This window comes from Meriones unguiculatus, chromosome 9 (assembly GCF_030254825.1).
Source record: "Meriones unguiculatus strain TT.TT164.6M chromosome 9, Bangor_MerUng_6.1, whole genome shotgun sequence".
Classification (NCBI taxonomy): Eukaryota; Metazoa; Chordata; class Mammalia; order Rodentia; family Muridae; genus Meriones; species Meriones unguiculatus.
In genome coordinates this window covers 63215638-63228348 of record NC_083357.1, presented here as the reverse complement: position 1 = coordinate 63228348, position 12711 = coordinate 63215638, and the positions used below count along the sequence as shown (strand labels likewise).

Sequence of the window (12711 nt, the reverse complement as noted above, 5' to 3'; positions counted from 1 at the left end):
GGAATACAAGCGTTTCACCGTCTCGAGGAAAAGTTCAAGGCAGACAAAGCTGGCCTGTAGCTGTGGGCACCGTCAGGGAACAAGCTGGAGCTTTGGTGGTGCTGGCTCAGCTGCTCATCTGGGAGGTAGTTACACTGGTTTGGTCCCTTGAATACTGTTAGTCAGACTGTCCACCTATGCTTGACACTGTCCAGATATATGTAAAGCACTGTTACATATCACAACATAATATTGTTATTAAGAAGTAAAAGTTCACGTATGAACCTCCCTGCTCCTCAGCCGCTCCAAGGATTCTGTCTCTCCCTAGTAACTTTTTGGCTCCCTCCACCGCCCATCCTCCCCTTCTCCTCCTCTGGTCTCACATAGAATTCAAACCCAACCAGTCTTTCAAAATCCGCCTGCTTTCACGGAGCAGGAGCGAGCAGCACCCAAGCCTCCCAGCGCAGAGCTGTGCGGCCCACAGCCCTCACCTCGCGCTCCCAACTGCCGCGGGCCAACTGCCATTCCCCGGGCTGGGGTCCAGGACGCCAGGCCATGTGGCTCGTCTTGATTCTGCTGAGTGGCCTTGGCAGGCTTAGCGAACCCCTAACAAAAGGCAGTAAGTAACAATCCGCCCTGGGGCCTTTGGGTGCCCGCTCTGCTTGCCTTTCCCTTCCAGATGGCCTTGGGCGCCCCAGGCTCGCACCTAAACTTGGATCGCACCTGCACAAGCCCAGGCCACCAACTCACCACAGCTGAAAAGCGAACCGGATGCGTGGGGCTTTACCATAGGCCCAAGGACCCTAAGAAACCAGAAACTGGGGGATGGGGTGATCCCAGGCTTGGCCCCTACAATCCTCCGGTTTTAGATCCTTTTTCTTGTTAATGATGCTTCATGGGATAAGCATGAAGGCTCTCCGCGTGCAAGGAGTGTGGCTCTGAGAAATGCCTTTTGCACCTTTGCAGCTCACAAGAGATTACACGTGCAAGTCACGGTACCAGAGAAAATCCGGTCCGTCACAAGCGGAGGCTACGAATCACACGTAATTAACTTTCAATTTGCTTATGGATTAGAAGTTACACAAATACTTTCTTTTTCCGTGCTCATCCGCTGGAGTGTGCATTTAAGCCAACATTACCAACGCTTGGAGACACTGTTGGTTACATTGGGTTTCTCAGCCCGGTTCTTTTCTGGTGTTGAACGCTCACTTATAGATCTGATCCACCAAAGGCTCTCTTCCCATCCCTGTGTTTGGAGGACTATTTCCACGAGAGGTGATGGTTGTCATTTGACACCACGGCGTATTTAGAACTATTTTTCCACTTTGTAAATATGATTCTCATTAAGATTTTTCTTTTCAGAGCCTGGCGGTGGTGGTGCATGCCTTTAAGCCTAGCACTCAAGAGGCAGAGCCAGGCAGATCTCTGTGAGTTTGAGGCCAGCCCGGTGTATGGTCTGAGTCCCAGGAGAGCCAGCCTGGTCTATGACCTGAGTTCCAGGACAGCCAGCCTGGTCTATAGCGTGAGTCTCAGAACAGCCAAGGCTACACAGAGAAACCCTGTCTCGAAACACGAAAAAAAAAAAAAAAGGATTTGTTTCAAACTGTTTTTGCTTCTCTTTAAGATTATTATTGTCCTTTTTTGTTTTGTTTTTTGTTTTTTGTTTTTTTTTTGTTTTTTTTTTTCAGTAAGTTCTAGACTTGTTTGTAAGCTGTGTTACTAAAAACAGCAACCTTTGAGGCTGGGTCACGGACAGCCTGGTCTTTAAATGCTCATGTGTCCTCAGTGCTTCTCCAAGTGCCGCTCTGAAAGGTGAAGCTTGTAGATTTTTATACATCTTTTTATACATCTTTTTTTTTTTTAAAAAAAAAAAAGGGAATGTGTGTGTTTATGAAACTTTGATCATTCAGTTTAAGAGGGGCAGTTTTAAAAAGTGGTCGTTTCCTTTTTAACTGGAAAACAAACAAGGATGCTACGCGGAGGGCACTAACTTCCAGAGGAACTCGCTGGAATTGATCTGCAGTGAGCAGAGAGGAGGATATAGAAAGCAGTGGTTTTTAAAATGGAGTCCATGGATCGGGTTTACAAACCGACAGCGGGGGGTGTGAGGACCTAAAGCTCTGATGTATCTTGAATGCCAAGGGAAGAAGTTGTCTTAAAGACAGAATAACTGGAGAGACAGGGGTGCTTGCTCGGTCTTGAGAACCAGCAACAATGCTGACCGTGCCTGCAGCCATGTTTTACGTACTTATGGGGGAATAAAATTTACCATAAGTCAAAAATTATGGAAAATAACCACTGTTTAAATAATATTCATAACGAATGGCGAACAGGAGATTTGTCATACTAGCTAGCTGGGCTGTCAGCAAGGGCTATGCTCTCCTGAGTGGACCTGACACTAGTTTCAATTGGTATCGGTGTTTTGGTTATTAGTATGATTTTTGGTGACTTGGAATCTTCCCTCTTTTTAAATCTAGTATAGCTAAAGTACATGACAATTAAAAACTAGTATCAAAGCAGCTTACAGAGAAGTCAAAATGCCCCTTAAAAACAACATAAAGTTGAACTATTAGAAGTATCCTGTAAGAGATCTAGAAAGAAGTAGAACTGCCTACCGTTATTTCTCTATTTACTATTGCCCTGAAAGTACTTACCAAGCCATGCAAGAAGGAAAGAAAACAACAGAAAGAATGGCTAGGCATAACAGTTGGGAAGGAAAAAAAAAGCCTATCATTTTTTTACAGATGAGATAATTATAAACAAAATAAAATCTGTGCTAAGTCAGAACAAAACCCAACAGCAGGAAATTGTATAAGCATGATAGAAATACAAAAATGCACCACCGCATTTTTATTTTGGCAAAAGAAAAAGTATAAAGCAGGATTTTTAAAAAGGATCTGTCTTACACTACCTAAAAATCTAATTTCAAGTCAATCTGACTGAAGACAAAAAAAGGGAGAAAGCAAAGACCTTAATACATGCTGAGCTATGTTATCATTTCACACTTATGGATTAAAAGGCACCAGGTCTCTGCAGACATACAGAGCCAGGACTGGTAGCCGCAGGGAGCATTTCTAAACCTTCATAACACTCGTGAGCTCTGTGTCCAAACCATGAGCAGATTCCGTAGAATCCACAAACACCACAACACTGTGCTCCTGGCATCTTGCTCTCCTGTATGCGGAATTTCTACGAAGCAATTTTGTTAGATTCTGCCCAGTTATGAATCATGAGTGTCAGGGTGATCTGAGTCTTTATTGAGGTAGCACAGTTACTGGATGAAAACTAAAATTTTAGAAAAAAAGCTATCTAAAATTTATTTGTTGTGTTAATATGATTTGGGGGTGCATTCATGTTTTTTTTTAAATATTTCTAACTCCAGCATCCTGTTTCCTTGTAATTTAAAATATTTTCTCCTTTCAGGTGGTCTACAATCTCACAATTGAGGGGAAAACATACACTCTGAACCTAACGCAAAAGTAGGTGACTTCACATGTTGTCATTGTTGGTAATTACCTAAAACGTAATGATTTTATGTCTCAAATTTTCCTAGTTAGGGGCTGTTCTTTTTTTCCCCTTTTGGCTGTTTTTTGGTTGTTTGTTTTGTTTTTTATTTTTTGAGACAGAATCTTTCCATGTAGCCAAGGCTGGCCAAGTACTCATTGCTCTTTCCCCAACACATTTTTCCCCTTTGTTTTTTGTTTGTTTGTTTTGTGTTGTTTTTTTTTTTCTTTTGAGACAGAATCTTTCCAGGTAGCCAAGGCTGGCCAAGTACTCACTACTCCTCAGTCTCCCAAGTGCTGGGGTCACAGACAAACACACCACCACTCCTTGATTTGTGCTTCGTCTTTCTGCATCATCTTCAGCTTTGCGTTTAAAAGACTATGAAGTTTCTGTAACCGATTCCTAGACCCGGTGCCCCTAGGGGCTGGAGCCATCAGCAGCCAGCACCTCTGGTCTCTTCCAGCCCTCCTGGCTTCTCTCCAGTTATCTTTGCAGCTGGTTTGTTTCGGAACTGACCACCAGCTTATGCCTGACTAGGCTGGCGCCATGCCCATCCTTCCCAGCATGGGACACTTGTGCTGTGAACAGAGCTAGTACCAAAGTACCCTGTGAGGCTACAGCACAATCCCAGGGCTTTGCTCTCACCCCACCCAGCTCTCCAGGATGCCGTGGGGGCATGCCTGGGGCCTTCGCTTGACAAGAGTTTGGGTGACTGGCTCATCCACTTGCTCACTGAAGCCATTACATGCTCACCAATCTATTGCATGGATTTATCCATACCCTTCCATCTTCCCTTCCCATAACACTCTGTGCACGGTGATTTCTTCGGATTTTGACTTTCGCTCTTACTGATTTGTTTTGGGCCAGTTTTAAGGATTGTTTTCTATGAGCATCTGACTACTTTTCATGTTTAAAAGCTTCTGTACAAGTACACATGTTAGTTTTCTGCAAATGTCTTTCATGGCTTCTCTTTCCGTCGTTTAATTTTTATTTTTTAAAGTTCTCAAAAGATTTTTCACTTATGCCTGTGTTTTCTTTTTTCTGTGTGTATGCATGCACACCGCATGTACACAGTCCCTGCAGAGACCAGGTGAGGGCATCCGAGCACCCAAATTTAGAGTTGTAGAGGTCTGTGAGCTACCACCTGGCTGCTTAGAGTGGACAGTGTTCCAAACCACAGAGCTGTCTCTCCAGCCTGTATTCCACTTTTTCCCTCAACAGAACTTTCCCTTACACTGCATTGTTTACCTAACTGTTGTTACCTCTCTTCCTAAGATTCAGGCTTTGGACCCACCTTTCTATATACGTGTGTAGCCACTGTTCTAAACTCCGTTTTGTGACCGTTACCTCCTATGACCCTTTCCTACCTCTCTCAGGGACATGGCAGCCTCTCTTTGGAGATGGCTCCTTTTCCATGCCATGTCTTTGGGCCGTGGAGGCTTTGGGAATGACTTAGCAGATGCTTTTGTCTGATCCCTTCTGCATCTTTCAGCTGGGCTCAGCATTTACTCTTATCCTTATCCCTTATCCCGGTGTCTCAGCAATGCTGGGGATGCTTGGGATTCATTCTGCCTGTAGGCTACAAACGTGGCCCGGAGAAGGCAGCTTCCCTTCAGTCCACGGTCTGTGCATAGCAGGCATCTTTATCTATATGGTTTCTGGTAGGGCGATGCTATTGTTTGGGTGGCTTACAAAGAACAGCTTTGATTTTAGCACCTAACAGAGCTAAAGGGTCTGGACACTGGACTGGAGAGATGGTTCAAGGTCCCGAGTTCAATTCCCAGCAACCACATGGTGGCTTATAACCGTCTATGGTGAGATCTGGTGTTCTCTTCTGGGCACAGACTGAATGATGTATAAATAACAAATAAATGTTTAAAAATATGTGGACACTGAAAAGTTTTTTTTTTCATAAATTTACCTAGAGATGATGTATGATGATGAACTTCAAGTTAAATGTGGGAAACAAGTTTCTATTTAAACGCATTTTATCTTGGCTTTTGCAGAGCGTTCTTGCCTCCCAACTTTAGAGTTTACAGTTATGACAACGCAGGAATCATGAAGCCTCTTGATCAGCATTTTAAGGTATGGTTCCATCTCCCTCTGCCTCGGTGGTATGTGTGGTCCTAGAGTTCACAGTGTAGACACCCTCTTTAGTTCTGACATGAGCTTAATAATTTCCTTCTGTTGATATGTGCTTAGCCCATGAAGCAGGTGATTATTAAAGCAAGTCAGACTACAGTGTTTCCAAACTATTGGGTTCACACGTATACAAATGTGCACGTGTGAAAAGCCTCGATTTCAGTCAGGGGAGCGATATCAAGGACAGCAAGGGAACCCCTAAGTGTTCTCTGAAGTTTGCCCAAGGATCAAATGAGAACACAGGAAACAATGAGAGAATATTACATTTTCACACCTTTGAAGCAGCTGGAACTGTGTTTAACGGTATCTACATTGGGGGATGGGAGCAACTGAGGGATGTGGACGGAGCTGCAGAACTGCCCCGTGCCTGAAGTACACTTTCTTATCATTGCATTGTCCTGTCTTGTGCTTGCTGCTTCCCCTCCCCACCTTCTCTTCCTTCTTTCTTGTTTTTTTCTCTTTTGCATCTTCATTTTCTAGATAATGATGCCATCATTTTTAGAGGCTTCGATTTTAACAAAACCAATAGGCATGGTCTTTGTGTCTTGTTTTCTTTTCCTGTCGCTGTGATAAGAACACCCTGGCAAAGGCAACTTAAGAGAGAGAGGTTTTGTTCTGGCTCCTAGTTTAAGTTCATCGTGGTTGGGGAAGGAAGGCGGCTAGAGCTTGAAGCAGCTGTCCACATGGCACCCATGGTTAGGAGCAGAGAGTGATGGTTGCATCCTACTGCTCAGCTGTCTTCATTTATAAAGTCCTGTATTCCAGGCAGGATTAACTCACAGTGGATGGGTATTCCCAACTCAATGAACAAAATCATGTTAATTCCCAGTGACCCACCTCCCAGGTGACTCTAGATTCTGTCAAATTGACAATTAACACTGTCACACTTTAGCAAACACACGAGGCTATATGGATATAGAAATAATGCATATTCTCCAATGGTGTTGTGTGCTACACAGAAAGAGATTTACATGAGAGAAAGACAGACAGACACAAGGCCACAATAACCCACACTTGAACATGAAGACATAAGCCTTTAATCTCAGCACATAGGAAGTAGAAAGATGAGGAGTTCAAGGTCACCCTCAGCAACATGGGGAGTTCACCAGCCTGGACTATACCAAGAAATAAACAGAACAAAAACAAAAATCTTATGAAGCAAAAGCCTACATGATAACAGATATCAAACTCAGGGTTTAGACAGGAAGTTTGGAGCCCAGGGCAGCTAGGTACAGTGAGTATAAGGCTGCTTGTATAAATGGTTAGATTCTGTCTCCTTGTCTTCCCCTTAGTCCCCCGATTATAACTTTGTATAACCCAAGTATAACTTTGAGAAAAGGCTGAGGAAAGAGTGCTTTATTTAAAACTTAAAACTGCTGGTATCCAATGCAACAAACATAGGGGTTTGAGTAGATAGTCTGGGTCTCTGGCACTGCCTTCAGCCTGTGTCTAGCCTAGGAAAACCCAAGTCCATCAAGTAGGTAAAAACAGGAAAAATTACAGAGCTGTTTTTATGATTTTTCAAAAACTATTTTCATCCCTAAAAGCAAACTCTCCTAGAAATAACAACATATGCCAAAGAACAAATCAACCTCTTAGACAACCATGCTCCATGTCTTGATCCTATCACACTGGGAATCAGCGGCTCAACAAATGCATTTTCGGGGAATCCAAGCATGCAGCCTCCAGAAAATGGGGAGAGTCTGTTAAATTCCTCCTTTCCCCAATCATTTTGTGCTTGCTTGTTTCTTTACAAGCCTTGCGGTGTTTTGTTTGAAATTAGACATTCTGCATAGCGTCATGTAAGCAATCTGAGTTTTGTCTCCTTCACCCCTTGACACTTGTAATTGTTACTAGTTTTATTAATTGTCCGGTAACTGTCTGGATTATCCTGGCAAAGTCTGTCCTCTCTCTCTGTCCACCATGTGCTAAGTCTGTGCTGTCATTTTATAAGAAGTCAAAGGTTAAGGTTATGCCCTTGGTCAGCCTGGAAGAAAGTGGCCATTCAGGCTTCTCTTTGTCTTTTCCTTCTTACCACAGCAGTATCAGACTGTTCCCAGTTGGCTGGTTGCTGCCCTGTTTTAAACCCCGGGGCGCACATTCTTCCACAGCTTCCTCCAGTTCAGTGTGTCTGCCTTGGCGGGACAGCTGCGTGGGTCAAGGTCCCCTGTCTTCTTCGACCCAGGACACTCCTCCTCTCCATCTTCTTCCCGCCTGGCCCTCACAGGTTAACCAGCTACTTGGAGGCTGAACATGGAGAGAGTTCACCAATCTAGCACAGCCTTCTCCCTACAACTTGTTCCTTTCTGTCTGTTTTTAATATGCCTGTAGGCACGAGCTCCTCCTTGTTCTGTTGCAAGTAACATGCCAAAATAGACTGGTTACTACCCACTTGAGAGCCTCTCAGTCAGTTCTGGCAAACAGAAAGTGCAACTGTGTCCACTTCTGGCAGATTCAGCATCCTCATCTTCGCTCTTTCGGGCATCTTTCTAGCTCACTCTTGGTCTTTGCTAAAAGCTGCTGCTGATGAAAGGGTTTCCTAGGCACAAGTTGGACCAGTTCCTTTGGGTTTTTCTCGATCAGAGTTGGATGGATACACCAAGGCTGACCTTGACTTCTGATTAAGTGAAGCAAATCCAAACGTGGAGACTTCAGAGGATTTGTGTGTAGTGTCCCTCTCAACAGGTCAGGTCATCCTGTAACTCCACCTCCCTATGCTCTGCTAGCTTCTTTACTTCCTGTTAACACCCTCCTCTGCAGAGCAAGGCCTTCTTGGCAATTCTCGGTGGACTGATTTGGAAGGGTTTCTTTACCCTTGCTTCTGCAGTGAAACAAACCTACCTGGTGTCCTAACTGGCTTTTTATGCTTCACAGTTCTCCAGACTTCCTAGTTGATCCTCCATTGTGCCCAGTTTTCCCTTGGCATTCTTGGTCATGGTTTTAGAATCTCTTGGTATTTAGTATTTCAAAATTTAGTATTTTCAGATTGAACTCTCATTCTGGTTTTCCCCTTCACTCTGTGATACTTTCCCCTTTATTTAAGTATCTCTCTCTTTTTCTCTTTCTATGTGAGTGTATGTGTGTGTATGTGTCTGGTGTACTTTGGGGGTTTTGTTTTTGTTTTTTCTTTGAGACAGGATCTAATTATGTAACCTTGTCTATCCTAGAACTTGCTTGGATTGACCTTAAACTCCCAGAAATCTGCCTGCCTCTGACTCCAGATGGCTAGGCTTAAAGGTGTGCACTATCACAGCTGCTAATATATTTTTAATCATATTCAATGATGCAATCAAAATACTTACTAATCTTTGACAAGTTTCCAGTCTTGGACTGGAGATAGGGTGATAGAGTTCTTGCCGAGGATGCATGAGGTCTTGGGTTCAATCCCCAGCACTAAAGGAAATCAACTTTAAGTGTTCCCTGTCTTGTTCCAGGAACTCCTCTGGAGCCAGCACCTGGCTTGCAAGCTTTACGGGGCTTAGTTTCTGCCAAATTCCCATGTTAGGATCAGAATATTGTCCCCACCCTGGAGAGATCACTGTGCAGTGCCTCAAAGCCAAAGAGGGATTCTTGGGCTGAATTTCAACAGCACAGTTCAACGGGTAATCAGAGTAGGCCACTGGGACCCTCACAATTCTCAGCTCACCTGCTCAGGAGAGGTCACAAGTATCGGCACAGCAAAGAAGTGTTCTCCTGGGACCCGGGTCCTGCCTCTCTTTGCCTCTCCAGTAGTTCTCTTACTGCTTTGATGGGAAAGCCACTTAGAATAGAAACTAAGGCTAGATGTTGTCACATGGTCGGGCTGGCATCCATCTCGGATCCAAGTGGGTTCTGCCCGCCCTTCCTGAAGAGGAGCTTGCATTCTGTAAGTGTCCTGTCCTCAAAGACAGACGAGAAGAGAGAGATGGAAATACTCCTCCGGGGATTTGGCTGGGTGGGTGGAGTCAGCCACTGGAAAGCCCTTGGGTCTCTCTGCGGTGCCACAACCTCAGTCCAAGGGCTGACACAGGAGCTGTGCCTGAGCAAGCATCTTGGGACCTCCTTCTGTGTCTCTCCTCTTCCAAGGCTTTGCGTCTCATTTCCAGAACCCCGGAAACCCTGGCCACCCTCCAGAACCTGAAGACTGAACCATTAGCAGCCCCTTGCTCCCTTGCCTGTCTCCCTTGCAGAAGACACGTGGGAGTAACGAGGAGCTCGGCGAACGTAATGGCCCTGTTTCTGGGGTTATTATTGGCCTCTGTGAGAGGGCTCTGTGCAAGCCAATCGAGCGACTCAAAATAGTCTTGAAAATTAATTTCCCTTTTGGATTCATTTTTCTGCTCTAACAAGCAGAATTAAGTCAGAAGAATTCGAAAACAAAACAAAACGAGTTTTTGTTGCTCTTTACCTTATCCTGATTATTGATAAAGAAAATAAAAAGACAGAGGCGGACAGACTTCCGGGAGATGGAGACAAGCCTGATGTACATAGTGAGGTCCAGGCAGCCAGAGCTACAGAGTGAGACCCTGTCGAGGGGGCCGGGGGAAATGGAACTGTAAAAGATGTATGTGGTTGTTTGTTTACAAAGAGCCAGAAGAATACTTTGGAAAGTTGCGGAGTGGAGCTTTGGGAACCACTGTTATTTGGTTCACACACAAAATAGCCGGCGATTGGAGGTATTTGATAATGTTATCTTTACCACAAGGGATATATTGTGTATTTTATCTTTGTGTTTCAGAATATCTGCTACTTCCAGGGATCCGTCGAAGGCTATCCAAATTCTCTGGTGATTGTTAGCACGTGTACTGGACTCAGGTTGTAATACGTAATTGTATATAAAATGGTGTGTGGTTTTTAAATTGGTGTATGTATGTGTGTGAGTGTATGGAACACAAAATGGGTCATACATGGAAATTATTTTAGATGCTAGCTTCTATCCTCATACTGAATTTAAGTTTTTCTTAAATTTGGAGCTCATAAAAAATTTCTCGGGATTTATTTGTTATTTTTACGTGTAGATGTGTGCGCCCACATGAGTACTAGAGGAAGACCCTGGAGCAGGTGGTTCTGAGCTGCCGTGTGGAGCTGAGAACCACACGTGGTCCTCCACGAGAGCAGGAAGTGCTCTTATCCCCTCGGCATTCCTCCAGCCCCACAGAGCCACGAAACATGAATAGCTGGACAATCCCAGCCACATCACTATTCCATGCCACTCAGTGTGTGGCTCCTCAGTAACTCAGTAGGAATTAGTGACCTTACGAAAATGTGATAGTTACGTGGCAATTGGCTGACACTTTCCCAAGCGTTGTTTCATTTATAGCTTGTATTTTTGTTGTCGTCTTGTTTTCCGTCAGGGGCTTTCTTCAGTTTGGAAATGCTAGCTATGGAATCGAACCCCTGGAGTCTTCCATTGGCTTTGAGCACGTGATCTATCAAGTGGAACCTAGGAAAGGGGACTCATTACTCTACACTGAGAAGGGTGATGACCTAAGGAGCCTTCAGTATAAGATACGAAGCGTCAAGGTGGGCCATCAACTAGGCCACAGCAAGTCATTTTCTGCTAAGCAAATTATTTATCTACATAGATACCGCAGGGATATGCTGATCAGAAAGCTCATCCGGCACGATCTTTAAAACTGGTTTTGCAATTCCCCCCACTGTTTCTTCACTGCCCTTTGTTTCTGATGTCATCAATTTACATAGTTTTGGTCCTTAAATAATTGCTTTTCTTCTTGAACAATTCCATACATGTTTATAATGTACGTGGATCGTGTCCACCCTGTCCCCCTGTCTCATCCCACTCCCACTCTGCCTGCAGCTCTGCTCCAAGTATGTTCCCACCCACTCTCACGGGTGTGTGTGTGTGTGTGTGTGTGTGTGTGTGTGTGTGTCACTGAATTTTATTACACTGGCTTGCATAGGTGTGAGTATTTTAAAGACGCAGATGTCTCAGTGAAACTCTGCTTCTTCCAAACGGCGTGTTGTTTCCTTGTGTAGCGGCTTAGTTTTATTCAATCATTCGTGGCCTCAGTTGCACAGGTGTAGACTATCATGGATTAAGTCATTTCTCAGTCATGTCATTGTTCCTCCTCTTACACTGTTTTTATTAATCAACTATTCCAAAATGGCTTTATTTTTATCCTCTAAGAAACTTTAAACTGTTTCATGCTGTTTTGTGTATTTTGTAGTAGAGATTACACTGTCATAGTGCACAGTAAGTACAAAGCTTGCGTGAATGCTACACCTGTGAGTGATAAGCCCCTATACACATCTGTAAGGACTTACTGAGACACACACCCATCGCTGCTGTCCTGTATCTTGTTGGTATCTGCTTTGACAGTTAAATACAGTGACAGATCTGCAAGCACAGTCCCTCTTTTTCCATTTTGACCTCCTTTTCTTGGAAACTACTTACACATTTTTGCATTTTTAGGATTACCAACTCAGGACACTATGTACAAATGGAATTATCCAATGTGTCTCTTTTGTGATTTTTTTTAACCCACCAATGTGCTCATAGTTGTAGTATTTTGAAATGTTAATTCTTTTTTACGTTTGCATAATATTCCATTTCAGGAGTATACCGCATTTAACTGATTATCAGGTTGGAGCAATTGGGTGGTCCTCACTATTTAAATAATACAGTGCTGCCTGGAACAAATGTTTGTGCTGACATGAGCTTTCATTTCCCTCAGGTATATGCTAGGAACTGAGTTGCTAGGTCACCTGCTAAGTGTATTTCACACTTTAGCGAGCTCCCAGATTATTCTCCAGAATGAAGGTATCTTCTGCATTCCCAGAACTCAGCCTCTGTCATGATCTAGTTACATGTGAAGTAGGAGCTCATCAGCCGTGAACGTCAAACTCTTTAAGGCCTACAAATCTACCTTGTGCTGCTATGATTATTCTACTTCCGTGTATATTACATTCCTCACTTCATGGGTCATCACCATGGCTGTTCCTGCCACCAATGTTTGCAATAGGCAACGTCCTTTCTCCTTTTTACTCACCTGCTTTGGGTCTATCATCATCTTTGGAAATATAAGTCATAACGTTTTAAGGATGATTTCTACTCTGGTTAGAAATCTGGTTAACTCATTCTATAAC

The 12711-nt window shown here is 43.9% G+C and overlaps 1 protein-coding gene across 1 annotated transcript in view; it reads left to right on the top strand.

Moving 5' to 3' along the window:
• Positions 1-534: 534 nt before the first annotated feature.
• Positions 535-12711, top strand: part of Adam2 (ADAM metallopeptidase domain 2) — a 42278-nt gene continuing 30101 nt past the window's right edge. Inside the window, exons 1-6 of the mRNA XM_021654859.2 lie at positions 535-598; positions 946-1022; positions 3403-3458; positions 5490-5568; positions 10343-10419; positions 10959-11127. Of these exons, the coding sequence (XP_021510534.1) occupies positions 535-598; positions 946-1022; positions 3403-3458; positions 5490-5568; positions 10343-10419; positions 10959-11127 (522 nt within the window). The remainder of the gene's footprint in view (positions 599-945; positions 1023-3402; positions 3459-5489; positions 5569-10342; positions 10420-10958; positions 11128-12711) is intronic.